At 40.3% G+C, this 14129-nt stretch overlaps 1 protein-coding gene across 2 annotated transcripts in view; it reads left to right on the forward strand.

Annotated features, from left to right (window-relative positions):
- SESN3 (sestrin 3) overlaps nucleotides 1–14129 on the forward strand; it is a 70382-nt gene that overhangs the window by 28389 nt on the left and 27864 nt on the right. For both annotated transcript variants that reach the window (XM_029047940.2, XM_029047941.2), the window contains exon 2: nucleotides 11498–11563. In XM_029047940.2, coding sequence (XP_028903773.1) covers nucleotides 11498–11563 — 66 coding nt within the window. The remainder of the gene's footprint in view (nucleotides 1–11497; nucleotides 11564–14129) is intronic.

The following is a 14129-nucleotide window of genomic DNA, read 5'->3' on the forward strand; positions in this document are numbered from 1 at the left end:
AGTTATTCATGATGGACAGAGTCCCCATCCCCCATGGAGCTCACAGTCTAAAGTAGGAGGGAGAACATGTACTGAATCCCCATTCACAGTTGAGGAAACCAAGACACTTTTTATCCCCTTGATTCTATTTATTATCCCCTTGATTCTATTTATTGCTATTGCTCTTGTCTGTCCGTCTCCCCCGATTAGACTGTAAGCCCGTCAGAGGGCAGGAACTGTCTCTATCTGTTACCGATTTGTACATTCCAAGCGCTTAGTACAGTGCTCTGCACATAATCAGCACTCAATAAATACTATTGAATGAATGAATGAATGATACAGAAAAGTGACTTGCCCAAACTCACTTAGTAAGCAACTGGCAGAGTCAGGATTAGAACCCAGGTCCTCTGACTTTCAGGACCCTGATTTTTCCATTTAGGCCACGCTGCTTCTCCAACTGATCTACTGTCTTGAGCCTTGTTGGAAAGTTTTATAGCAATTCCTTTTCACTTGGATGTCTTTGACTTTCGATTGTCAAAGAGGAAAGCACAGATATTAGCTCTATTACCAAGCAATGGCATTTAAATCTGAGGTTAACTCTAGTGCCTCTTTTTTTACAAATGGCTGAGATTTAGTCTGCAGAGGCACGTAATTAAAAAGATTGAGAGGTGTGTTTGGAGCATATGTTTACAACAACGTTAAAATTAGTGGCCTACTACCGATTCCCAAGATTTGGGATTTATGTGCTTCTCACCAACTCCCTTCTCATAGTGTGGGGTTTAAAGACCTTTGAGTTGTCTTCTTGCAATAGGATTGATCTTTAAGGGTGCCTTCAATTTTAATAGAAAATCAAATCCAGAAAGGTTCATCCTGTAGGCTGAATTCACATTTTTGATGACAAATGGTTTCGCTTTGTGTTTTGTAGGGTTTGTTTTGGAGTAATTTGGTGATGCTGGGTCATTGGGTGTTTTTTTCTCATCTCAAGCAGATGACATGAATGTGTGATGAAAATCAAGAGCTCATTGTGGGGCAGGGATTGTGTCCAACTTGATTAACTTGTATCTACCTCAGCTTTTAGAACAATGCTTGACACATAGTAAGCGCTTAACAAATATCATAAAAAAAGTGGTGAAGGGAAGAAGTCTTCTGAGCATTAACTGTCCATGTGATTGATGGTATAATAATGGAAGTTTAATAGTTTGGAGCAGTTCTGGTTTGCATTCTTTTGTAGAAGTCCCATTTTCTAGTGATGTTTTTCAGTGGGGGGATTTGATGTTGACTGCGGGATTTACTAATTACTATTTAAGGACTTGTCTATCTAGAAATTATTGTGTGTGACTGCCTGCCCCTTTAGATTAAATTCCATATTATAAATAACTTGTTTATATTAATGCCTATCTACCCCTCTACACTCTAAGTTTGTTATGGGTAGGGAATGTGTCTGCTAATTGTTGTATTTATTTTTATGGTATTAAGTGCTTACTAAGTGTCAAAGATTGTTCTAAGTGTCGGGGTAGGTACATGTTAATTAGGTTGGACATAGTCCCTTGTCATATGTGGTGCTCAGTCTGTTGTACTCTCCCAAGTGCTTAGTACATTGCTTTGCATGTAGTAAGCGCCCAGTAAATACCATTGCTTGATTGATTGATTTGGATGGTAACTTTCCCCAGGGCATGGATTGTGTATTCAATCTCCCATTGAATTTCCCAAGCACTGGGAAGCAGGATGGCTTAGAGGATAGAGCACAGGCCTGGGAGTCAGAAGATCTTGGGTTCTAATCCCAGCTCTGCCACTTGTTTTCTGTATGACCTTGGGCAAGTCACTTCACTTTTCTTTGCCTCCATTGCCTCATATGAAAATGGGGATTAAAACTGTGAGCCCCATGTGGGACATGGACTATGTCCAACCTGAGAAGCTTTATCTACCCAGCTCTCAGAACAGTGCTCAGCAATTTGAAGTGCTTAACAAATACCATAAAAACAAAACAAAAAAACAACAACAAAAAACTTCATACAGTGTTCTGCTCCCGGTAAATCCCTAAGAATGGTGTTGATTGAATATGTTCTTAGTGTGTGCCCAGTTGTCTTTTTTTCACACTTCATGGAGGGTCCTAATTCATATTTTATTAGAGGGGGAAACCGGGACATGTAGATTTCAAGGGATTTCCACTCCATAGTAAATCAGTGGTATTTATTGTGCTTACTGTGTGCAAAGCACTGTAACAATAATAATAATAATGTCGGTATTACTAAATTCTTGGAAGAGTACAATGTAACAGAATTGGTGGACACCTTCCCTGCTTGCAGATGTTAAGTATTAAACCCCAAGCCTTCCTAATTCTCTGTGAATACTTCTACTGGGTCTTCATATGCTCCTTTTCTAGGAGCCAAACACTTAGAACCTGCTTTTCAAATCACTAGCCAACAAACATCTTCTGCGTGTCCTAACTCCGAAACAGTTAACCCTCTGTCATGGTCATCGTTCATCTGGTAAACTCATGCACCATCAAGCCTTTTAATTTTCCCATAAAATAATATTATGTAAACTGGTTTTTTTTTCATTCCAAGAATTCAGGTCTGAACACAGTCGAGCTTTATTCAAAACTGTAATTTCCTTCCATACATCAGGCTAACTGCATTCAAAGCAGATTTTATTAAGTTGCTCCACCAATCAACCAGACTGGCTGCTGCCAACCAATTATTTGACAATATTATGATTTTTGTCAACCGTCACTTTCTCTCAAGGCAATTTTATCTTCCATCCGTCCAATTTCCCTTGTCCTTAATCCAGTGGAGACAAGATTTTCAAAAAGTGGAAGATGAGGCTTTCTCACATAACAATATATTCAAACTCACAGTAGGTTCTATAAATATTGATATTGCTAGGCAATGGCCTGAATTGGTTAAGACGAAGCAGTGTTAGGGCCTTAAAATTGTAAAACATGTTGTAAATTGTACCTCTGTTCCCTTGCATTCTGTTCATTTTTATGAAAGAATGATCCTGCCCAAAGGCATTAGTGTCAATGTAGAGTATATGAAAACATGATTTTTTAAAAGGCCTTTCAGGCCAGTAAATTCCAGGTAATTGCAGGCAGGTCTTTTTCTTTCTGACTAAAGTCTCAATGCTTTTGTTTGCACATTAGTTACGTGTAACTCCTTGATGGTTTCAAAGAGGCTCCCCAGTAAAGTTCTGTAATAATAATTGCAATAATAACTGTGGCATTTGTTAAGCGCTTACTAGTTACCAAGCACTGTTACTAACCTTGGAGTAGATAATCAAGTTGGCTAAAGTCCCCACCCCACGTGGAATCACGGTTTAAGTACGAGGGAGGTCGGATAATCTCCATTTTACAGATGAGGAAAGTGAAGCACAGAGACACTGAGTGATCAGACATCAGGCCTGTGCTCTTTCCACTTTTCTTAAATGGCTACCACTCTGTTATAGTGTACTCTTCCAAGCACGTAGTATACTGCTCTGCACCCAGTAAGCACTCCGATTTTTTGGGTTCGGTTTTTGTCATCCTGCAGTCTCTGTGCATAGCCAAAGCTGCCTGGGCTTTAAACGTACAAACCATGTTTACCTTTTCTGCAGCAAGTAGCTAGGTTATAGAAAACGGTTGGACACAAAGGGAAAACTCATTCTTAAATCTTTTGGGATCATGGTGCAAATTCAACTTGTATTAGATCATTGTGCTTTCTAGGAATGCATGTTCCAGAGAGGCTGTCTTTGAAAGAGAGCGCTCTGCCCCATGACACTAAAAATATTTAATGTAACGGTAGCAGTAGCATTTTCCTGTGACAGCCACTCAATCATGATCTCTCCTGCCTGCCCTCTACGTTGTGGAGTTTATTTATATGCTTCTATATTTTGTGGGGATCCGGCTATGTAATACATATGTGTATATATAGCCACCCTTGATATTTGAAGTTAACATTCCTGGTAATGGAATTTTATCCGTAGATGAGTGTTAGAAGATATGGGGCCCTCTAAAAGATCATCTTTTGCTGTGTTACAGAATTTATTTGCACTCCCTGATACCATTTTCAATTCCCCCTCAACTCATCATAACAGTGAGAGGTCAAAAAAGGTATTATGTTTTCTTCCATGCCTTAATCTTTTTTTTCTTAAAGATATTTGTTAAGCACTTATTATGTACCAGGCACTGTACTTAAGCACTGGGGAAGATACAAGATAATCAGGTTGGACACAGTCCATGACCCCCTTGGGGCTCACAATCTATTTTACAGATGAAGTAACTGAGGGACAGAGAAATGAAGTGATTTGCCCAGAGTCACACAGCAGATGTGTGGCAAAGGTGGAATTAGAACCCAGGTCCTCAGAACCCCAGGCCTCTGCTCTTTCCACTAGACCGTGCTGCTTCTTACGCTACCTCCCCCGATGATGTAGCTAGTTGCAGTACAATCTCGTTGAGAAGAATCTTTAAATTCAGTAGTTTCTTCGCTCATTGTGAATAAAAATGCACCAAAACACAGCTCTGATCCTCTAGCTGTTCTTTAGAGATCTCAAAATCAGTTTTATAAGCAGTCTCCCAGTTTCACAGTAGAAAGCAGATGATGAAAATGTCTCCTGAAAGGTGTCTATAGTTATTTTAAATATCTTTCATTGCTGACTTGTCTCTGATCTTCCAAATGTATCGTTCATGCATGCATAGTATACAACTTGCGTATGCAGTGGTAGTGACAGTGATAGTAGTAATAGTATTTATTGAGTGTTCAGTGAGTTCAGTGTAATCAATCCGTCATATTTATTGGGCACTTTCTCCGTATCAAACACGGTACTAAGCACTTAGGAGAATGCAATATAACAGATTTGGTAGATAGGTTAGTGCCCTGTAATGAGTGCTTGGGAGGTGCAGACAACCGAATGGTACATTTCCCTGCCCATAAGAAACTTATACTCTAATGGAGAAGACAAATCTAAAAGCATTTACAAAATAATCCCAGCACTTAGTACAGTGTCCTGGCACATAGTAAGCACTTAATAAATACCATAAAACAATCATTCAAATAGTTGAATAAATGTCTATCTGTAAGTGCTGAGGATGGGTGTAAGTAGGGAAGTAGGTGATAGAGAAGCAGCGTGGCTTAGTGGAAAGAGCACAGGCTTGGGAGTCAGAGGTTATCAGCTGCATGACTTTGGGCAAGTCACATCTCTGTGCCTCAGATAACTCATCTGTAAAATGGGAATTAAGACCTTGAGCCCCACGTGAGACAACCTGATTACCTTGTATCTACCTCAGCTCTTAGAACAGTGCCTGGCACATAGTAACCGCTTAACAAATACCATCATCATTATTATTATTATTGTTATCATTATAGAGCTGGTTGTTGGGTTTTTAGGAGTTGGGATGCTGGGAATCCATCTGGGAAGACTAGCCAGAAGAGGAGGTGGTGGTGGTAGTGGGTGGTGCTATCAGATGGTGGGAGTGAGGGAATTCCATGCTAGGGGAACAGCTCCCAGACTCTCCCCTCAACCACGATCTGGTGCAGTTTATAGTGTTACAGCGTAAAGTATAATATTATTGTATTTGTAAGGCGCTTACTCTGTGTCAAGCAGTTTTCAGAGCACTGGAGTAGGTATAAATTGATCAGGTTGGACACAGTCCCCATCCCACTTATAAAATATCAATAGTGTTCTTCCTCCTCTCCTCCTTACCCCCCAGCTCAACTCACATGAACCAAAGTCCTACACCCCTACAGTTTCTGACTTGAACCTAGGAGACGCAGTGTAGCTTAATGGAAAGAGCACAGGCCTGAGAGTCAGAGGAGCTGGGTTGTAATCCCAGCTCCACCAGACATTTGTTGTGTGTGACATTGGACAAGTCACCTCACTTCTCTTTGCCTCAGTTGCCTCATCTGTAAAATGGGGATTAAGATCGAGCCCCATATGAGACATGGAGTGTGTCCAACCTGATTATTTTGTATCCACCCCAGAGCTTAGTACAGTCCCTGGAACATAGTAAACCTTTAGCAAATACTTTAAAAAAAAAAAGGTGGTAACCTTTTATGCCCCATTTTAAAGTCCCTGGCAATCAGAGAAATTAATTTCAGTCCTGAAACCTGATTTGTTGAGGAGAGGTTTGGGGGTGGAAGCAGAATATTTTCATATTTTCCTATGAAAATAAAGGATGAGTAAACCTTAAATGTAAAGTACTCAATAAAAGTCAAGTATTTAACAGCTTCAAACACAGCAATTATTTCTTCATAGTAGGAACCCTTTGAGGGCCAACTAACACACTGCTTTCTAGTTAAGGCCCATAATTTGAGAAGTTGTTAACTTCCAAATGGTGTCTGAAGCCTCTGCTGAGATTTTATTAATATAAAGTGATCCATTAAGTTACTTCAGTTGTTAAAGCGTCAAAATTAGCAATTTTCCAAGTTTAATTTGTCCTGGCTCTACAGCCATTTTGTTTTCCCTGAACAGCTGTAATCTCACGAGGTACATTTCAAAAAGGTCATTTCAGCCCCTGTCGTTTGCATTTGAAAAATATAAAGACATTTTTGAATATTTATCCATTAAGGGAGCTCCTAACACTTATCGGTGGAGGAATTGGGAAAATTCCAGCGTCAGGCTGTGTAAATTAATACTAGTAAAATGGTGGTATTTAAGTGTGCACTTTGTGCTGAGAACTGGGGTAGATACTTTACAGTCATAGCAGACGCACAGCCCTGTCCCACGTGGGTTCACAGTTTAAGTGGGATTGTGGAGAGAGATTTATATTTTCTAACTGCTTCTAACTCAGAGAGTTCTTGCCACCTCACCAGGCTAGTTAGTTACTCCCAGCATTAGAAGTGTTTGGCACATAGTAAGCACTTAACAAATACCATCATTATTATTATTATTCACATATTCAATCCCATTTCCTTGCAGTTCATTGGTAGATTTGATGTTCAGCTATGTTCATTGATTTTTTTAAAAAGGAATTTAAGTTTTAGATGTAATTGTTTGCCTTTCCGTCTTCTCCTAAAAATGAATGAATTCAAAATAGGCCTTTCTTTTGCCTTTTATCATTCTAAGGTTTTAAATGTATTGGCAGTGATGTAAAGCAACGACTTTTTATGAAGTGACATTTTATGGCATGTTTAAGAATTGCTTAAGTTTTCATTAAAATTCCTTAATGGAGGTTCATTATAATTTAGCTTTATGGAAACCCAAATCTCCCTGCCTATGAATTATCCTAATATGTAGTTGAGAAGGACTACTGTATTCCTCTGGCAGAGTAATTTCAGTTAAATTGTCTCTAACTATTCATTTCAGGAGGGCTTATCAAAAGCCTACTGTGTGTGAGGCACTAAACTAGGCAGTCAGTCAATCGTATTTTCTGAGCGCACACCATGTGCAGAGCACTGTACTGAACGCTTGGGAGGGTACAGTTTAACAGATGCATACCCCAAACCCAACGAGCTTACGGTTTAGAGGCAGTTGGGAGAGTACAGTCCAAGTGAGAGTCTTTGCTCTCAAGGAACTTTCAATCTAGTGAGAAATCAACAGTTATGCCTCTCCTATAACTTTTTTACTAGAATCTGGACCCAGTGCTGTATGTGGCTTGAAGATGAGTGTGTAAAATTCATATATTTTCTAGCCGTTATCAAAAGAGAGAGATTAAAGACTATGTTGTTTTACATACTTAAATAAGGTGACAAGTGAATAATTCTGTGAAGCACCATAAAGTTTGAGGGAGTTTGATTAATGTGAGGCATTTCAGTGTTTTGGGGGCTTGGAGTTTACAGGATTTTGGATTACAAAAGCAAATTTCATTTGAAATAATCTGGTATTAGTGTTTGGGGGTTAAAACTTGTGGGAAGATGAAAAGGTTACTTTGTATTCAAGTAGCTCTTTTAAAAGGGGAAGAAGAAGTGAGATGGCGAAGTAGCCAAAAATACACAGTCCAAAATAAATAATTTAGTGGAAGCTCATATGGGTAGCAAGGTGGGGGAGGAGAGGAGAGGAACTTACTCTGCCTTCGCCAGTTTAATTGTCCCCAGACCTGGAAGGAAGTGAATTTAGCCTGTTTTAAATGCTAAAGCTGTAATCGATAGATTGAAACTTGATGAACTAAAGAACACATTATTTTAGGGGACAAAAGAAATCCAGGACTCCTCATCGCCTTTGGTGCACTTCAGAACCTTAAATCTGAGAAGTCCAGCAACCAAAAGAAATCAGGTTGCAGTTCTCCACTGTCCAATTTTGGCCCTGGAGTCAGTTCTGGGGAGTGACTCAAGGCCTCGAGGGATTGGCGGGGAGGAGGGTGTGGACTCCTATAAGGTGAATCCAGAAAGGCCAAGAAAGAAGTCCAAGTTCAAACCCTCGGCTTCTGGTCCGGGCCCTTAGCCATCTCTTTGTTCTAGGTTCTATGGGCCAGAGATGGGCTAGGGTCCCCGTGGTGCCTTGGACCAGAACAGAGCCCCCTGAGTTAACTGAGGCGCAGAGAAATTCAGGCTCCTGATGGATTGGACAAGCTGGTTCAGTCACCCCGGGACTCTCCCATAGGGAAGCTCATTTAACATTGTGGGAGTAGGGGCAGGGGATTAGATTTCTGGCAACCCTCACTTCTGCCTGTTCTAGAATGACTAGACCACCAAATTTAACTTCTGGATAGGAATAACAGCATGGCCTAGTAGATAGAGCATGCTGCGAGTCAGAAGAACCTGGTTCTTACCCCAGCTTCATGGCTTAATGGAAAGAGCTTGGGCCTGGGAGTCAGAGGACCTGGGCTCTAATCCTGGCTCCAACACCTGCCTGCTGTTTGACTTTGGGCACTTCATTTAACTTCTCTGAACCTCCATTACCTTATCTGTAAAATGTCGATTAAGACTGTGAGCCATGTAGAACAGGGGCAGTGCCCAACCTGATTATCTTATATCTATCCCAGTGCTTAGTACAGTGCCTGGCACATAGTAAGCTCTTAAGAAATACTGCAGTTGTTATTATTATTATTCTTACTAAAGTATAACACACAGATTCCCTGCCTAGACGTGATAGCTTAATAATTCTGGAGGCTGAAGACAGGAGGGACCGAAAGGCCAGCAGGAGGAAGAGAAAAGGACAAAAATCTGACAATACTTTCCTCCCAAGTTGACCTGTTGCATCCTATCCCTAAGGTCAGCCAAAGCTAGTTCTGAGTCTGGGAAGGAAAGAGGTAGGGTGAAAGGCAGTTCACCATCTTACATTCTCTTCCTTATAAGCCCCTCGACCTTGAGACTCACAAGAACCCACAAAAGCCAATTGCAACTCTCAATAATAATAATAATAATGTTGGTATTTGTTAAGCACTTACTATGTGCAGAGCACTGTTCTAAGCGCTGGGATAGACACAGGGGAATCAGGTTGTCCCACGTGGAGCTCACAGTCTTAATCCCCATTTTACAGATGAGGGAACTGAGGCACAGAGAAGTGAAGTGACTTGCCCACAGTCACATGGCTGACAAGTGGCAGAGCTGGGATTCGAACTCATGACCTCTGACTCCAAAGCCCGTGCTCTTTCCACTGAGCCATGCTGCTTCTCTGCTTCTCAAATTGACTAGTTGTCCTCATGCCAGTTATGCTTGACTCCTGGCCTGCTTTCTTCACCTGGGACATCAACTCCACCCTGGGACATATGTCCAGGGGCCCCCATTTATCTAATGTTAGAATGGCCCTTAGATCTGAAGGGAATAATGCTCCTGCCTCTGGATTCCCCATCAGGGGAACAGGACCAATTCCAGGACAATTTTTATCCTGCCCTTCACTGAATTTCAGCAGGTTATGAAGAGAGAGTGCAGTGCTAAACCACAAATAATAAAGAAAGGATATTAAGTAGTAAAATCAAAGGACTTGTCATCTACAAGCTTGTTATCGGAAGTAAATAAATGTCACCTTTTACAAGAAAGTGACGTTCAATTTGTCTTTAAAATAGCTGTCCCTGGGAAACTCATGGGATGAATTCCACAAATTGAGAGAGAGCAGCAGCCTAGGAGCTGAATGAATTCCACAAATTGAGAGAGAGCAGCAGCCTAGGAGCTGATAGGGCTAGGGATTTTGTTTTCCCTTCTAGTAAAATTACAACTTTTTTCTGTTGTTCTGTAGTTGCTTTGCTTGCATAGTTTTCAAGCTTTGAAGACAATTTCTCATCACATGTACTTCTGTAATATTTTATCTGGCAACCTCCCGTTGGTTAAGGGAACACCACATAAATTACTTTAGAATATAACCTTTCCTTAACCTCAGACCCTCCCTCCGCATAGTCATGTTTAAAACTCTTTAAAATTATTTTCCATCAACCCCTGACTTGGAGTATGAGGAGAGTCTGATGCCGGCATTTATTCCTTGTAAATACCCAATGTCCTGTTTATTTTTTAATGGTATTTGTTAAGTGCTCATTATGCACTAGGGTAGATACAAGCTAATCAGCTTGGTCACAGTCCTTGTCCCATATTGGGCTCACAGTCTTAATCCCCATTTTACAGATGAGGCAGTTTGAGGCCCAGAGAAGTGAAATGGTTCTCCCTAGGTCACACAGCAGACAAGTGGCAGAGCTGGAATTAGAAACAGGTCCTGCTGAACTTCCAGGCCTAGGCTGTAACCACTGGGCCACAGTGCTTTTCAAGTACTCCTAATAGGGGAACCAGTAAGTGGGGAAAACTGCCATTCCCTGCTTCAACAAAATTCTGTTTGTGATCAATATATGGACTGAGGCTGAAGTCTGATTCTCTCTTCTTGAGGAACAAACATTTACTTTGGATACCCTTTGATCTCTCCTGAATGTGATATAAATTAAATGTCATGGTAATTGATGCTGTAAAAATAGATAATTGAATCAGCTTTCTCTAGGTTTCTTCTTTCCCTTTTTCTTGTCAGGGTCCTAGGCTTAATTTAAAACCTTAAATCCCAAGGTACCCTCTGAGTTTTCCATCTCTAATGTCTTCCTAATATTGGTAAGAAAACAATTTGAGCATGGCATCATTCGCCTAGGCTCCCCTCTTCTACATGTAGAATGATGCTGGAATTATTCCCATTTGACATATCTCTAGTAATAAATCCCAACATTTTGATGTCTTCTCTAAAATTTCACAGATGAAATTGTAGATAGACCCTTCTCATCCACTGCTCATCTTTTCATTTATATTTTGCCTTTTTTCACATTTATATCTGTAAATTACTTATATTAATGTCTGTCTCCTCCTTCTAGACTGTAAGCTCGTGATGAGCAAGGAATGTATCTCCCAACTGTTATATTGTACTCCCCCAAGTGCTTAGAACAGTGCTGTGCAGTAAGCACTCAATAAATACCACTGATTATTGAAACATCATTCATTTCCCATCTCAATGAGCAGCAATGTGTTTGTGTCTTCTGGTAGAACTGTATAAATTATTCCATCCCCATATCTAGAAAGATATGCAAAAATGTAATTTCTCTGGGGTCTAGAAATCAAGGTCTTCAGTATTAGTCATCAAGATAAGGTTAACTCTTTCAATGAAAACGTATGAGGATACATTGTTTTTGTATTTTTATAAACAGGAAAAAAGAATCAGAGTGTCTCCGCCTTTGACAAGAGGACCAAGTGCCTTTATTCCAGAAAAAGAGGTGAGTTCAAAGGTAATAATGAAATGTGAATGGTTTCTCAGTTCAACACATTTGTATTATTAGATGCCACATTCTGGCTGCATTTCAAACTGAAGTGAAAAATATGGTTTTGTTTTTTTTTCTTGAGATTCTGGAGCACATGTAAAGAAAACAGAGTAATTCTGTAAATTGTTTTCCCTCAATAGCTATAAGAGTGAGTTGTCTACCCATAATAACACTTGGTATGTGTACTGATGTACTGGTGGGTTAGAAATTATGTAAACACCATAATGGAGATTTCATGGCTAATTTTTCAGGAGAGAGCTGGGAATCAAAATGCAGTAGTTAAAGAATTCTGCTCTTTTTATTTTCTTAAGTAGCCTCTCTGCCAAAATAATGGGAAAAGCAAAAAGAAACAGATATGGTATTTGTTATGGAAAGGGAATGGCTTTAAGTTTGAATTTTCCAAACAAGTGTATCCTCATCTTTTAAACTGAGTAAAATATCAAAGGGAGGGTCCTTTTTTAAAGTGCAAGCCAGAGTAAAGGTGCTGAAGAATTATCATCATTATTTTTATCATTATTACTGCATTTGTTAAGTACTTATTATGGGCCAGGCACTGTTTTAATCATTGAGGTAGGTAGAAGGGAATCAGGTCAGACACAGTCCCTGTCTCACACTGGGCGTTCAGTCTATGTAGGAAGCAGGAATGCAGAGAAAGAACAAATAGGAATATTTAAGTATCGCACAGTACCAGATAACTCTCTTCTTTCCCGACACTTTTTTTAAAACGGTTATTCATTAAGCGCTTTCTATGTGCCAACCCCTGTTCTAAGCGCTGGAAGAGATACAGGATAATCAGTTGGACACAGTATCTGCTCCACATGCAGCTCACAGTCTTAAGCCCCGTTTTAGAGTTGAGGTAACTGGGACACAGAGAAGTGAAGTGACTTGCCTGAGGTCACACAGGAGACAAGTAGTGGAGCCAGGATTAGAATTCACGTCCTCTGACTCCCAGACCCGGTCTGTAACCACTAGGCCATGCTGCTTTCCTTTAAGCTGTTTTCTAAATGGGTTAGGTAACAATGCTTTGGGGTCATGGAAGTCTTTTTGAGACTTTCAAAGGGTCCAGATTCCTGGCTCCTGTTGATGGCCCAGCCCATCTTATTGAGGAATCTAAGACTTGGGCAGCTCATCTCTAACGTTATAACCTTTCCACAACAATCCATCCATTTCTCCTTCTGAGGTCAAACTACCTTTCTAGACAATCTCTGCGATCTTAAATGGATGGAGACCTTATCATTCTCATTCTCTGCTTGACTGCAAAAGTACTGCATTTTCTTGGAACTTTGAAGGGGGGCTTATCTTGTGCATTGTTTCTAGGGTAGTCAGGGACAGAAGGCCCTGCATTTAAAATAATATTATTAAATAAAATCTCTGGATCATTGAGCTGTGACCCTTGAACTTAGACCACTGTGCTTGTATAGACAGTGCCAAAAAAGCTGCCTCTGCCATATGCCTTTGAGAGCCTTTAAAAGATCACAGGAGGCTTGACTGTTGTATAATAAAATTAAAAGGAGACCTTTCAAATTAAGCTTGGATTCCGTAAACTACTCCCCTTTCCAGATGGTTGGAATGTTTAAATTTTTAAGATGCTATGTAAGATCTTCCACTCAACTCTTATTGGGTTATTTTTACACAAATACCTGAAACATTAGTTATAAGACTGTAAGTTCTGGGGATTGACTCTACCAACTCATTCAGTCGTATTTATTAAGCACTTGCTGCGTGCAGAGCACTATAATAGTGCTTAGGAAAGTGTAATGCAACAATAAACAGTGAGAATCCCTGCCCACAAAGAGCTCACAGTCTAGAGGGGAAGACAGACATCAGTACAAATAAATAAAATTACAGATATGTACATAAGTGCTGTGGGGCTGGGAGGCTGAGGGAAGAGTAAAGGGAGCAAGTCAGAGCCAATGCAGAAGGGAGTGGGAGATGAGGAAAAGTGGATAGAAATAGATAGAGCACGGGTCTGGAATTTAGACTGACCTGAGTCCGGATCCCGGCTCCGCCACTTTTCTGCTCTGTGACCTTGGGAAAGTCACGTCACTTCTCTGTGCCTGTGACCTCATCTGTAAAATGGGGATTAAGACTGTGAGCCCCATGCAGGACAAGGACTCTGTCCAATCTGACAACTTTGTATCTATCCCAGTGCTTAGTACAGTGCCTGGCACATAGAAAATGCTTAACAAATACCATTTTAAAAAAGCACTTATTAGTTGCAGAACACTGTATTAAGCACTTGGGAAAGTGCAGTCAAATTGAATTGATAGACGTGATACCCTGCCCAGAAGGAGCTTATAGTCAACAGCAAACTGCTCGAACCTTTCCCATAATCCACTTCCTCATTTCTGGCCCTACATAAATGGGTCCCCAGTGTTGCTGTGTGTAAAGATGGAAGCCTCTTTTTTATAGCCTCGTGGTTATAAATGTGATTGTTTTCTAATAAATTGACATTTATTGTTAAATTGTGCCACTCTGCCAAAAAAGACTAGGCCTTTTACATTTTTGTGTTCCTGTATTT

Source organism: Ornithorhynchus anatinus, chromosome 20 (genome assembly GCF_004115215.2).
Source record: "Ornithorhynchus anatinus isolate Pmale09 chromosome 20, mOrnAna1.pri.v4, whole genome shotgun sequence".
In the NCBI taxonomy this organism is placed as follows: domain Eukaryota; kingdom Metazoa; phylum Chordata; class Mammalia; order Monotremata; family Ornithorhynchidae; genus Ornithorhynchus; species Ornithorhynchus anatinus.